We start from the raw sequence: 12518 nt of genomic DNA, 5'->3' as shown, positions 1-12518 counted from the left end.
GTTGAGTAATTTTCATCTTAATTTCAGCATTTTTTGCTCAATTTCTATTCGCGCATCCTCACGTCTGTACCACCTACCTTTTATAAGAAGGGGATAGCGAAAAGTAAGTACCATCACAAAGAAATATCTTCCTTTGAAAGTGGCTAGTGATTATGCAATGAGACACGAGTCAATAAGATATGTCTTCCTATCTGCGCGGCAGATCCTGTTTTGCACATGCTTCAAATATTTTTGAGCGGCGGCTTCGAACATCTAGCAAAGGAAATAAGACGGTTGTGACTCCAAGAACCTCCATGGTAGAATTTCGAAAACCGAAAAGCGAGTTTTTTTTTTTTTCCAATTTCATCACGAAACATCAAACCACTGTTTCACAGGTTGATATAAGGGTCAAAGGGGAAAATGTGGCGCACAGTCTAAAATGGGCATAACCATGATAACCACATGATTATGCCTCAGAAGTGCACTTGTAGTTCCAGTTTCTCATACTATTACACGGTATGGGCTGATGAAACTGTTGAATTATAATTATATAATTTTGTTCGTCTGATTTCACTGCATTTCATTAATGTTAAAGCAAAATTGAACATGGTGTTGAATTAAATATACGTGTTTTCTGATTTCAATCCTTGACCCTGCGTCATAATATATACCTGGCAAATACACATATATTTTGTTTTTATTTAATTATTCATTATTATTATGATCAGGGTGTTGTTTTTTTTTTTTTTGCATAAATAAAGTTAGCCACTGAATATCGATGATGTCTAGTAAATCGCAGATTATCATTGTGATGGTACAGTTCGGAGGTAGGTTTTTCGTGAGTGTAAGTTGCTGCCTTATTTTCTTTCACGAGACTTTATACTTTCTGCAGTGCTCATGATGTCGAGAATCGTCATCCTGATCGTAGCGACAATGATCGCCTCTTTTGAAAGCTCAGCAGCGTCATCGCAATTTCGGAACGACGCATCTTTCAGCATCGTCGATAACGAGCTAAATGCGACAGTGGATAATACTTATATGATGTCTACATCGACGGTGACGTCTGGAAGCACCTTTTCGTCCTCTTCTACATCTCCAACGACAAGTGTGTCTCCATTGACGAGCATCTCGTCTTCGACTTCAATAAGTTCTACATCAACCATGTCATCCACTACTCTATCCTCATCATCCACTGCGTCCTCATCATCCACCGCCTCCTCATCATCTACAGCTTCATCAACGTCTACTCCCACGATGTCATCAACGTCGGCTTCATCATCGACAACTTTTTCATCCTCCTCGACTTTTTCGACTCCATCGTCATCCCCTGTGACCCCAACCACATTATCGACTACGACCGCTACTCCCTTCACCATATCAATGTGGTTCGAGTCGTTCAACCCATTATCGGGCTTCGACGAGCCTCCTCCAGTGTTGCTGAGGGGTGACGATGGCCTGAACGCGACATCAGGAATCTTCCACATAGTGGACGACGGTTTCTACGTCTTCATGATCCATCGAGGCGGCGTAAATGGAGACAACTCCTCGGTCGATTTGGTGCTCCTGGATGACCACGACTTGTCCAATACAACGCTCGCCACTGTGGAGGACAACGGTGAAGGAACTGTCTTCTCCGCTCACGTTGCCGTCGAGTTGCGACGAGATGACTACCTACTCATCGCCAACCCGACAGATTCCGACGTTGAGGGCGATATGGACAATCCATTCATCTATAACGCCTTTCTCCTGTATCGTAAGTATTTTGCGAGGTACAATTGTACTATGTTCTTCTTCGAAAGTTGCTTTTTCATTCTTTTACTCGGTTTTGTCTACAGCATCTATTGACTTTTTCTGATATCCTATTAGCCCCTCTAAAATTGTACACACAATAACCAATCAAAATATAAATAACTGTCAAGTAAGTCAAGAGAAGGAAAATCAACAGACTGCAGACGATCTTTAGAATTGCACGCCGTGTAGTCCTTAAATCGACAGCTCCGTGTAAAGATTAGATGTGAAATTTGCCGTGGTCCTTGAGCAGAGAAACCAGTACCCTGAAAACCCCTAAACAAGTTAAACTTCACACGAAACAAGGATGATGACATACAGTACGTAGGTACGTGCATTTCAGAAATGTAGCAACGTAATTCCATTACAACACAGCTTGCTTACAAGTTCACTCGTGTTGCCTTAAGTAATTTATACATTCTTCTTCTTCTGTTTTGCTTCCATGAGCCCCCACTCATGCATTCTTCTCCGATGAGCGATAGGGTTTTCTTTTTTTTTTTTGAATGTCCATAAAAAAAAAAACACACACACACACAAGAAATGACAACCACGCATATCATTTAATATACAGGGCTTATTCGTAGGCCCTCCTCAATGCAATGACATTTCATGCCAAAGCATTCTGCCTGGTTAAGTGTTGACATTTGATTGGAAATTTAAAAAAAAAGTTGAAATTGTTAGAAAATGTCGATTTAAACTTTCCCCCATGATACCACTTCTGCTCACCGTAGAAGAACTCTTTCATGGAGTTAATCTATTACCATTTGAATATCATGACGATTTCTGAAATAAGGTGTCTTATAGACATGCGGTGACGGTCTCGTCATTTAACTTAACAATTATTGTTGCAGGCAAAGACTGAGTTGACGGGGGAGGGTGAGGGGAATGCTTCTGGATGTTTAGGTATATCTGTACTAGATGATGATGCGGGGCAGAACTAGCTAAGTATTTCGCTAAGGTGGGGGTTGACTCAATGACGATGGATTCTGACAAGCCAAAAGAAAACAAAAGTCTTCCCATTTTTTTTTTCTTTGCTGCCACTTCTCTTCCCGAATCGGCTGAAAAGGTCTTCATCCGCCGACAAGCACAAACAATACCTAAAAAGCTCATGAGGATTAGGTGCGTTTAAATCCCCTAAACCACAAAACAAAACTGAGAAAAGAAAGAAAGAAAGAAAGAAAGAAGCCCAAGTGGGTTTAAACCTCCCCCTTATTTCCGCCTCTGTGATGTAGGATGCATGTCAATAAAATCTGTCTTTGAAATCACTGATCGCATGGAAAATGTTAGGCTGAGAAGAATTGATAAAAGTGACCGGCTGTATGGCAAACTGACTTTGCAACAATGGAAGAAAGAAAAATAGAAAGGTAGATTTACGACTGATATACATATAAGTAGGAAGAATACCAATAGCGGAAGGAAAGGAACATAAGGCCCCTGAGTACCGTTATCACTGGGTGAAAAAAAGAACGAATTGCTAAAATCTTTGGCACTATGGACACTGCTGTCATGTCTATTTTGCTTCTTTTTTGCTCAGCGATGGTTATGACAAAGATGGGTAGGCCTACTTTATATCTCTTGTGTCCCTGTCTTACGACAAACGTGGGGGATTGTCCCCAGTTCTAATCGCCTTTTTATTCCATTGTCTGTCTTTTTTTTTTTTCAGATAAACCCCTCTCGTCCTTCCCGCGCGTACGTCAAAGTGCGTTTACGGTCAAAGTTGCGGGAAACCTCACCTTGGAGGACCAACCCTTGAGTAACTACGACACTCCTGTCGTCGATATAAACGGCGATTTCAACATCGACAGTGGTACGTTTGTGGTCCCTATGAGGGGTATCTACATCTTTCACCTTGACGTCACTTTTGTGTCGCCTTCGTTGGACGTGCGCGCAGCCCTGGCCATCACCGTCAACGACGCGATACGCGCTCGCGTCCAGGCGCGCTTTGAGAGTCCTCAGCTGCGCAAAAACGCGGCAGTGACGATTGCGCAATCTCTCCAGCAGGGTAATTCGGTGCAGCTCCTGAACTTGCTGTCTACCCCAGACATAGACTGTAACGTGGTCCTGACAGGATATTTGTTGTCCTAGGACCTATAGTCCTCCAGGCAAGCCTGTCTGGATTCAGTACATGATAGTCATCTACAAGGATATCGTTCTAGTCGTCTAAGTAAATTAAAGTACAAAAATTGTTTTGTGTAATGTTGGTAATCTGCAGTAAAATATTTCTAATACAAACTAATATTATGAATTGCTGGGCATAGAAACAAATGAATGGGAAAATGTACTTAAACTGTGCCTCATTTAGCCTGCTTAAATCTGGAAAAAATTCCCAAGAAGGAGTTGTGCATGGGTGAATGGAAAATTCCACTTGTACAGTTGTTTGAACTGCAGACTTGCATGATAGCTTGTTTATTATTTTGTATTTCTTATCAATGATGCGCTGAGAGAAAAAAAAAACCCAACAACATTTGTGTTACGTTTTATTGAGTATTACACTGGTTTTCAGCACATTGGAAAAGATCCTTTTATAAGAATTATCTTTGATACAATGCTAGCTGACGAAAGCGGTGTATTATCCGATCATGCGTATATTTTTCTCTCCCTTTCTCTCTCTCTGATTTATAACCATCACAGTGATTTTAAGAAAATATTTTATGACTCTCGGTGACCTGAAGTTTGTAAGTTTTAGATTTTTTATGGTTTAAAGTAATGAATGTTTGATTCACAGTCTTATCCCAATATTTTAATTGCAATGAAGATTGATAATTGAGGAGTGCATTTTTCTCCCCTATAATTATATCAACACAATATACCTAATCCCATGGAATCGATTGAGGATTTTTTTTTTTTCATTAAAAAAGTTGAGGACAAATTCTAGATTGCATTATATATATATATATATATATATATATATACATATATATATATATATATATATATATATATATATATATATATATTGATAAAGAGATAAAGAAAGATCCGAGTGTCGACTAACACAAGTATTATGCATATCATAATGGCATCGTCTTAAAATGAGAAAATAAAAAAAAATAGCGAGTTTTTCGTTCTTTCCTGTTTCATGATGTATTGTATTGTTTTCATTTCCTTTCAGTTATTATATGATAGCGACCATACTTACTGGTCTGTCAAGCTTTTACTTCGGTTTCTAAGCAATTTAGGAAAAATGCCTGTGTGGGGTTTTCATTGCATTCGAAATAAAATGTAGTGCTGAATACCATGGGGTCATTCCTGCAAAGTATTGAGAATGAGCAACAGCAATTATTCTTTGTTTGATCGAGTCGTCAAATTCATGCGAGTATGGATTGTGTGTGTGCGTATGTATGTGTGTTTATACATAATATGCATGTACCTATAATGTGTGTGTGTGTGTGGCGTGTGTGTCTTATCAACTATTGCAACTGCAAATATTTTCTAATTACTAATGTTTATTTTGCAGTTTCTTGTTATTATCATTTTTACAATAATTTGACTAATATTTTACTATCTTTATCATTAAAAGCACTATTTACCATTTGGAGCAGTGATTCAAAACATGTTTTGAGTTATCACATTTGATGCATATGTGTAGGTCAGTTGTATCACATAACATCCCGGGCCATGCAGTTGAAAATTAGTCTGAAAAGGAACAAAATTAATTGTAAACACAACAATGAAAATTTGATCAAAATGCTATGACAATGAAGGAAGTTCTATAACGTTGAATCAAATTACACTTATTTTTCATAGAACACATCTTGAACAGTAATGATATAAATATGCACATAATGAAGTGATGATTGCCATCCCCTTACAAATTGCTATTACAGTTTTGAACTGCAAATTCCAGGATGTTTCGTTCAAATGCAATTAATATGCTCCATACCTCTCTTCTCAAATCCTGCATGTCTAACTGATTATTATGTTGAAGTTATTCAACAAGGAAAGACATATATGTTTTACACTTTAATCATTTAAAAAAATTGATTTTATTTCTTTGTACACGTTCAATGGAATTTTTTTGCGAGGTAATGACATCAGCGCATTCTTTTGCATCTATATTGATATAGTTCAAGAAGTGTTACGAAATATAGGGCTGACGTTTAACATTTTATAACTTCCTAGCTTACTTTATATCCTATTTTGACCACATTATTTGTGCTTGCCATATTTTGCTTTCTCTTCTTCTCAGTTTAACTTTAAACAATCCTATAGAATTCTTCTTTAATTATTGGCAACTGAACAATCTAGTCGCATTACTCCTCCTAGCGAAGGCGGTCGAGGAAAATGAGAAAAGGCAGTATTATTATGATATGAATGAGATGCATGTTTCTTATTGCCTTGTTTCCTTGTATTTGCTTCATTTTCCATCTGAGAAGATGGCTGGATAGCCCATATTCAACTGCACAAGCTGGTCTTCCGTTGGGTCCAGCTGGATGTGAAGCGGGACCACTTCACCGGGTTATGCACATGTTTTGCGAAGAGTGAATGAAACGGGATATGTTTTATACTTGCGTGTGAATGTGTGCATGCGTTTAATGCCACAAATTTTGATTTTTGCATCATTTCTTTATTGTGTGTACGTGTATTTGCATATATAGGCCTCGAAAACACCCATGACTTACACAACTTTTTACCCTTGGGAGCAGTGATCTTAAAAACTTTCAAGATATCACATTTTGATACATTCATATTATTATGTGTAGATTATCTGTATCACAATAGATCATAATAAGGTTATTTTGCAATAGAACCTAAAAACAAGGACATGTCAGTATTTTTCTTAATAATCCGTAAGTGTTGACGGTTTACCCTGGAAATATTGTTATTATACCCATTGTTCGCATTTTGTAAATTTGACAATAGTTAAAATTAAACTAATTCAAAATTTTACATTAATTGGTTGTTTCTATCCCTAACTCACATTTAAAGGACAAGTTCACCTTCATAGAAATGTGGGTTTAGTGAATGAAGCAATATTAGTAGAACACATTGGTGAGAGTTTGAGGAAAATCGGACAATCCGTTCAAAAGTTATGAATTTTTGAAGTTTCTGCTGAGTCGCGATTGAATGAGAAGGCTATACTATGGCTTGTGATGTCACACGAGTATAACAATATAAAGAAAGAATAAAGAAAATTCAACATATTTCCACTTTTCTTGCATAACGAAAGAACACTTGACTTCTCTCTTTCAGAAGGCAGGGGGAATCATTACCCTTAATATACGTCAGTAAGCCCCCCCCCCCCCCCTCCCTTAGCCCCATCGTTGGTACGGGACTAAGCAAAAATTTACAAGTGTAAAAAGCCCTTTAGTGTGTATGAAATACATGGCTCGACACTAACTTTTTTTGTTTGGTGGCCCGATGGGGCCACCAAAATCATAAATTTCAAATTTTTGGTGGCCCGAGAGAAAAATTTGGTGTCCCGAAAAAAAACCCAATAAAAACATTAACAGTCCTTTTTTTTTTAATGAGTCAAATATTTAAGATTTATGATAGTAAGAATTAGAAGTTGGACATAATCTACTCATAAAACTTGCAACATTCACTCTCAGGCATTTATTCAACTTATTCAGTCCTTTTCATCCATCCTTTGAACAAATTTAACTGCTAATTTTCGGCGCAAAAAGTTACGAATTTATTGACATACTTTTCAAAAAATTTTGGTGGCCCGAGGCGGGCCACCAAATTTGCCCTTTTTTTGAAATTTGGTGGCCCGACTTTCATTTTTGGAGGCCCCGGGCCACCGGGCCACCGTTAGTGTCGAGCCCTGATGCGTGTGTGTGTGTGTGTGTGTGTGTGGTTGTATGTGCTCCAGATTGCATGAATATCGCACCATAAACTACAAAGATTAGTGCAAAATGCCGGAGTCATTGAAAATCTAAAATGCGTTATAGTATGCCTACACTAAACACTTATTATTATACACACACACACATACACACACTATAATCAAACGGTATTTTTTTTTTTTTTTTGGTGGTAACAAAATACAGCACTAATTCGCACATACGCACAGAAAAAGGAGACGAAAATAAAAGAAAAGAAATGAGACAGTCACCAAAAAAAAGAAAAAAAAAGTGGTGTCAGGAGTGGGATTCGAACCCACGCCTCCATATGGAGACCAGAACGCCCATTATCTCTCGCACTCGAGAGAAGGTTATGAACCTTGAGTCTGGCGCCTTAGACCGCTCGGCCATCCTGACTTCATGGCGATGGAAGGTAACACGGCGTTATATATGGTATAATTTTTTTGATGCTCATATCACAGACACAAAACTCAAATATATTGCGAAATATTGCTTTTAATTATTATATAAATCGTTAGTATACAACTTTTCAGTACGGAAGATACAATTTTTACCGTGAAAATAGTTAAATTGGTAATTTCCCTTGGACCCCTCCATTTAGCACAAAACAGTAACAACTTTCTCTAAAAAATGTAAAATGTAAATTGCATCATTATGAAGCCATATATTTTGTAGTAATGATTCTTTTGATTAATGGAAATAATACCATGTACATTCAACACTCATTCTAGATGTAAAAAAAAATCATAATGATATTAATTTAATGGAATACAATGTTTGATTGCCCCTGTTTTCATATGGTGAACTCCCCGCTGCAGTTGTAAACAAGCACACACGTGAAACTCTGAGAATGAACATGATGAATGCTGCACTGGGTGCTTGAAAGGCAAAGAGGCTGGTTTTCCTATCCGCCGATAGCTGTAGAATTCCTATCAAAAAAGGTATGCTTTTATGTGCGATGCTCTTATTCTGTGGGATACATACCAGTTTCTGACTTAAAAAGTAAACTCTCTATCTAGCTCTCGCTCGCTCGCTCTGTTAGTAGTCTAGATCTAGTAGCTCCCCGACAGCAGCGTAGCGACCGTGTCAAGCTTGCATTTTGTGGTCCCACGTACTCTTTTCTGCGTAAGAAATTTTGCGCTGGTCACAGCCCAGGCCAGGATTGCCATGCCTTGTGTGAGACTGAGTTGGAAATATTACTGAGAGTGACCAGTGGCACTGCACTGACAGTGCCTTGTATTGACACTATTGTGAGTTAACATTTAACAACAGAATGGCGAAGGCAATCCTTTGAATGAGTTAGACTAAAAGAATAAAACCCCCTCTTCTTTAGATTTAAATAAATGCTGGCGATGTCGTAAATCATGATCAGACAGAATAGTCCCAACGACCCAATAAATTTATATTAATCATGACTCCCCCATGAGTATGACAGCTGCACAATCCACAAAATAACTTTTATTTTCTCTGTCTCTGTCATTCTCTCTCCGTGTGTGTCTTTGCTAGGACTAGGTTCTTGGAGCTGATATAAGATTGAATTTGTGTAGTACCTTTCATAAGTTCTTGCTTGTACATTAAGTGTCACATTCATTTTGTGCATCTCATAAATATCCTGTAAACTAAAAATAATAGAATCTAGAACCTACTAATTTTACTGTAAAAGTGGAAATTTTCGCGGTGTTGAAATTTTTGTGCAACCAGAAACTGGCGCGTAAAATATAAGCACACAAATATTTTTGCTTGCCAATGTTCCTATACTTACTGTCTTGATTCTGCAGAATTAAAAACATGCAAAACTCTTCTTACTGGGCCAAGCGCGAAAAATAGGCCAAGCGCGAAAAAATATCCACTTTTACAGAAGGTCTAGATGCTCTAGGAATGCAGGATCTAATCCTGTGCAAAATTTTCAAATTCCAATTGATGGTTAAAGGGACGCAGTCCTCACGAAATAAAAAAAAAAATATGTTGTTGTTGGTACCTCCAATGAACTACTTTCATCAAAAACAAACTTTCAAATCACCAAATAAGCTCATACATTTCGGTTAAAAAAGTGTGACTCTGCAAATGAGCAAGTCTTGAAGGAGAGTCATACGTCATCGATGCACAACTCTTTCCAGCGGTGTTCTGCTCGTCATCCCTAGTTATTTATAAATACATGTTTACTATTTATTTTCATATTAATTGTATATATAAATAAGCTTGAAATATTTTGTTTGAAATAATAAAACCACATATTGTCACATTTTATGAAAAAATCAGATATGATCATTTTGAACACTTAAATTGGTTTTCTGAGGCACGGCTGTCAACTTGAGAGTAGGGCATCAATGACGTTGCACCATTTGGCAGGCTCTTACACGATCGCTTGCAGGAATTATTTTTTAAAAATCGCGTATGGAAACAATTTTTGATGTCCATGCGTATAAATTGGTGAAAGGTTATATTTTTTACTCTTCTTAATTATCAGTACAGTGAAAATCTCAGGACTGCTTCCCTTTAATGGTTATGCAGAGAAGTTTGGTGATCGGTGAGTTACGTCCATAACTAAGGTTTCAGTGCCTCATTGAAAAGTTTTATGAATTAAAATTTTTCCTCAATATGCACAACAATTGCAGCAGATTGTGGCACAGAGAGTTTCTACCTCCAAGAGGATGGCGGACTCCACATCGTTTCCTGGGAAGAGGGATGTAAAACAGTTGAATGATTCTGTAGATGAAGCTACAGCCCCATCAGGCTCTCCCCTCAGCAAGAGACGGAGAGAAACTCCTCATGAGGAGTCAGGGACTAAAGTGACTGATTCAAATGCTGCAGGTATTTGCGATGATACTGAGGATGCTGCAGGCCCATGTGAAGTTCCTACAGTGACCGTGGGAGCAGATGATGCTGCGTCCTCATCACCTGGTGAAGGTGATGTAGCTGAAGAAAGCGCTGGTGGGATTGAGAGGAGTGATGGGGCAGAGAGACCCCAGGCAGTCCCTGATGCCTGTCTGCAATCAGAGGGTGACGTAAGAACTGAGGGAGAGAGTTCTTGTGAGCCGGATTCCCAGTCGGCACCGAGGAGCAGAGATGTAGCAATGGGTGCAGACAGCAGAGATGAGGAGATGGATGAAGAAGGAGGCGTGGAAGAAAGCGGCTCCTCTGCTGGGGCCAGTTCAACAAAGAGAAGGAAACAGGTGCTCGTTGGACTGAAGGAGACAGATGTTGGTATTCTGGAGTATAGATCACATCACGCTGGTATTGCTGGGATTTTAAAGCAGAGGTGAGTCAAAATACAGTGTGTGATACTCATTTGTCTGCATTTGTCTCTGTGGATCCTCGTAACTTAGATCATCTGTTCTTTGTGTCAGTTTCAACCTTTCATGTAAGTTTCAACCAAATCCCGTCACAACTTTTTGATTTACTAGTATTTTGTACATGGACAAACCAACCAACCAACCAACCAACAAACAAACAAACAAATGCCAACGAAAACATTCTCCTGTGATGGAAGTAATAAAAAGTTATGATGGGGAAACTTAAAGCAAGGTTTTTGCACTATACACTGCATCTTTATTTGTGTAACCTCATGACTATTGGTAGGTGCAGATTTGATTATACAATGCCTTCCAGCTTATAGATTTTTTTCTTTTATTTGATGACACTGTGCGTTTTAAATGCTACCTTCCTTTCAGATACCGGGATTTTATGGTGAATGAAATTGATGTTGATGGCAAGATTGTTCATCTTACTGACATGAAATGCCCAGAGAAGAAATCTATTGTAAGTATTGTGTCTCTGTCATTTGTCATTAGATACAAAACTTTATATATTAGTATCACATATTTCCAAAGTTTTTTTTTTTTTTGTGAAAAATATGGTTTAAGTGATGGCTTCCATCAGTGAGGCTCAGCCTTTGTAGCTCCTTGTGATAACACCTTTTACCTTTTACCACTTGATGTTAGCAAACAAGTTATACACAGTGAATCCATAATGAGCCACATATGTTGTAATGCTCTCTTAGTGAAATGTACATTACAATAATAATATTTCCAGTGTTTGCTGTATTGCATGGAGTATATTCTTGGAATACTGATACCCGAGTAATTTTGACTGCATGTAGAGAGTCTATGCCTCATCCACATTGCAGCAGATTTACAGTGGGGAAAATCATAGAATGCCGTTGAATGAGCTGATATTAACTTATATTTTGCCATGCAGTCAAACTCTTTACTGGGTCCTGTGTTTCGTGTCAACATATAACAGGAGTGGATTGATATTAACATAGGTGTTTTGTAATACAATCAGATATGATGATTTGGGCTCGCTTAATGGTATTATCCTCCCAAATCTTCTGGGCACTATGATTAAGATTAGGCTGATCTGCGAGTTGGTCATGTAGGTTCTGCTCATCTTTGATCTCACTGATTGTGTTGCAGCTGCCATTTGATGTGAATGAAGTCTTGACCGAGGAAGACCAGGAAAGACTCTCAGTGTTGGCCAAGGGTCAGGACAAGAGTGCAGAGTGTGTCATTGAGGTAAGAGATGATGTGGATGGCTGAAACAGTGTGGCAGAATCCTGTCCAGACAATGTGGAGTTGTACAAGCCGTGGTCACTGGCAAAATTTCTTGTAGTTTAACGTCAAGAGAACTCTTTGGTCATATTGGTGTGTTGTTTGTTCACACTACACCTGTAGCTGCCTAACTTTTCAAGTTTAAGTTTTCAAAGTTTGGTCCACTGATGCGTATGCACAAAAAAGAAGAAAACATGCGCGATCTGACAGCTGTTGATTGTCATGTGATCAGTGCACACACACAAATTCAAATGAATGTGTGCTTCAGAGGCACCACCACAAACAAGCAGTGGACTGGTCACTTGACAAACTTTGCAAAGTTTCAGTTGCGAGCGTTCAGACCGTACAAACTTCAGGTTGATTTGCAGGGGTTATGGCAATTTCCCTAGTTTGA

At 38.5% G+C, this 12518-nt stretch overlaps 2 protein-coding genes and 1 non-coding gene across 3 annotated transcripts in view; 2 read left to right on the top strand and 1 right to left on the bottom strand.

Moving 5' to 3' along the window:
• The first annotated feature begins 1032 nt into the window (after window positions 1-1032).
• LOC140242317 (uncharacterized) lies at window positions 1033-3858 on the top strand. Its single transcript, XM_072322060.1, has 2 exons — window positions 1033-1732; window positions 3431-3858. Exons 1-2 carry the CDS (start codon window positions 1141-1143, stop codon window positions 3850-3852), a joined length of 1014 nt encoding a protein of 337 aa, XP_072178161.1. The 5' UTR covers window positions 1033-1140; the 3' UTR covers window positions 3853-3858.
• A 3990-nt stretch (window positions 3859-7848) lies between these two features.
• On the bottom strand, window positions 7849-7970 carry Trnal-caa (transfer RNA leucine (anticodon CAA)). The gene is made up of 2 exons: window positions 7933-7970; window positions 7849-7894 (listed from the first exon to the last, which is right to left on the bottom strand). It is a non-coding gene; the product is annotated as a tRNA-Leu (tRNA).
• Window positions 7971-10257: 2287 nt separating this feature from the next.
• Window positions 10258-12518, top strand: part of LOC140246287 (pseudouridylate synthase 7 homolog) — a 138146-nt gene continuing 135885 nt past the window's right edge. Inside the window, exons 1-3 of the mRNA XM_072325754.1 lie at window positions 10258-10833; window positions 11246-11333; window positions 11990-12088. Coding sequence (XP_072181855.1) covers window positions 10649-10833; window positions 11246-11333; window positions 11990-12088 — 372 coding nt within the window. The 5' untranslated portion in view covers window positions 10258-10648. The remainder of the gene's footprint in view (window positions 10834-11245; window positions 11334-11989; window positions 12089-12518) is intronic.

The sequence above is a fragment of the Diadema setosum genome, chromosome 2, assembly GCF_964275005.1.
Source record: "Diadema setosum chromosome 2, eeDiaSeto1, whole genome shotgun sequence".
NCBI lineage: Eukaryota > Metazoa > Echinodermata > Echinoidea > Diadematoida > Diadematidae > Diadema > Diadema setosum.
This window is presented reverse-complemented; position numbering and strand designations above follow the sequence as displayed.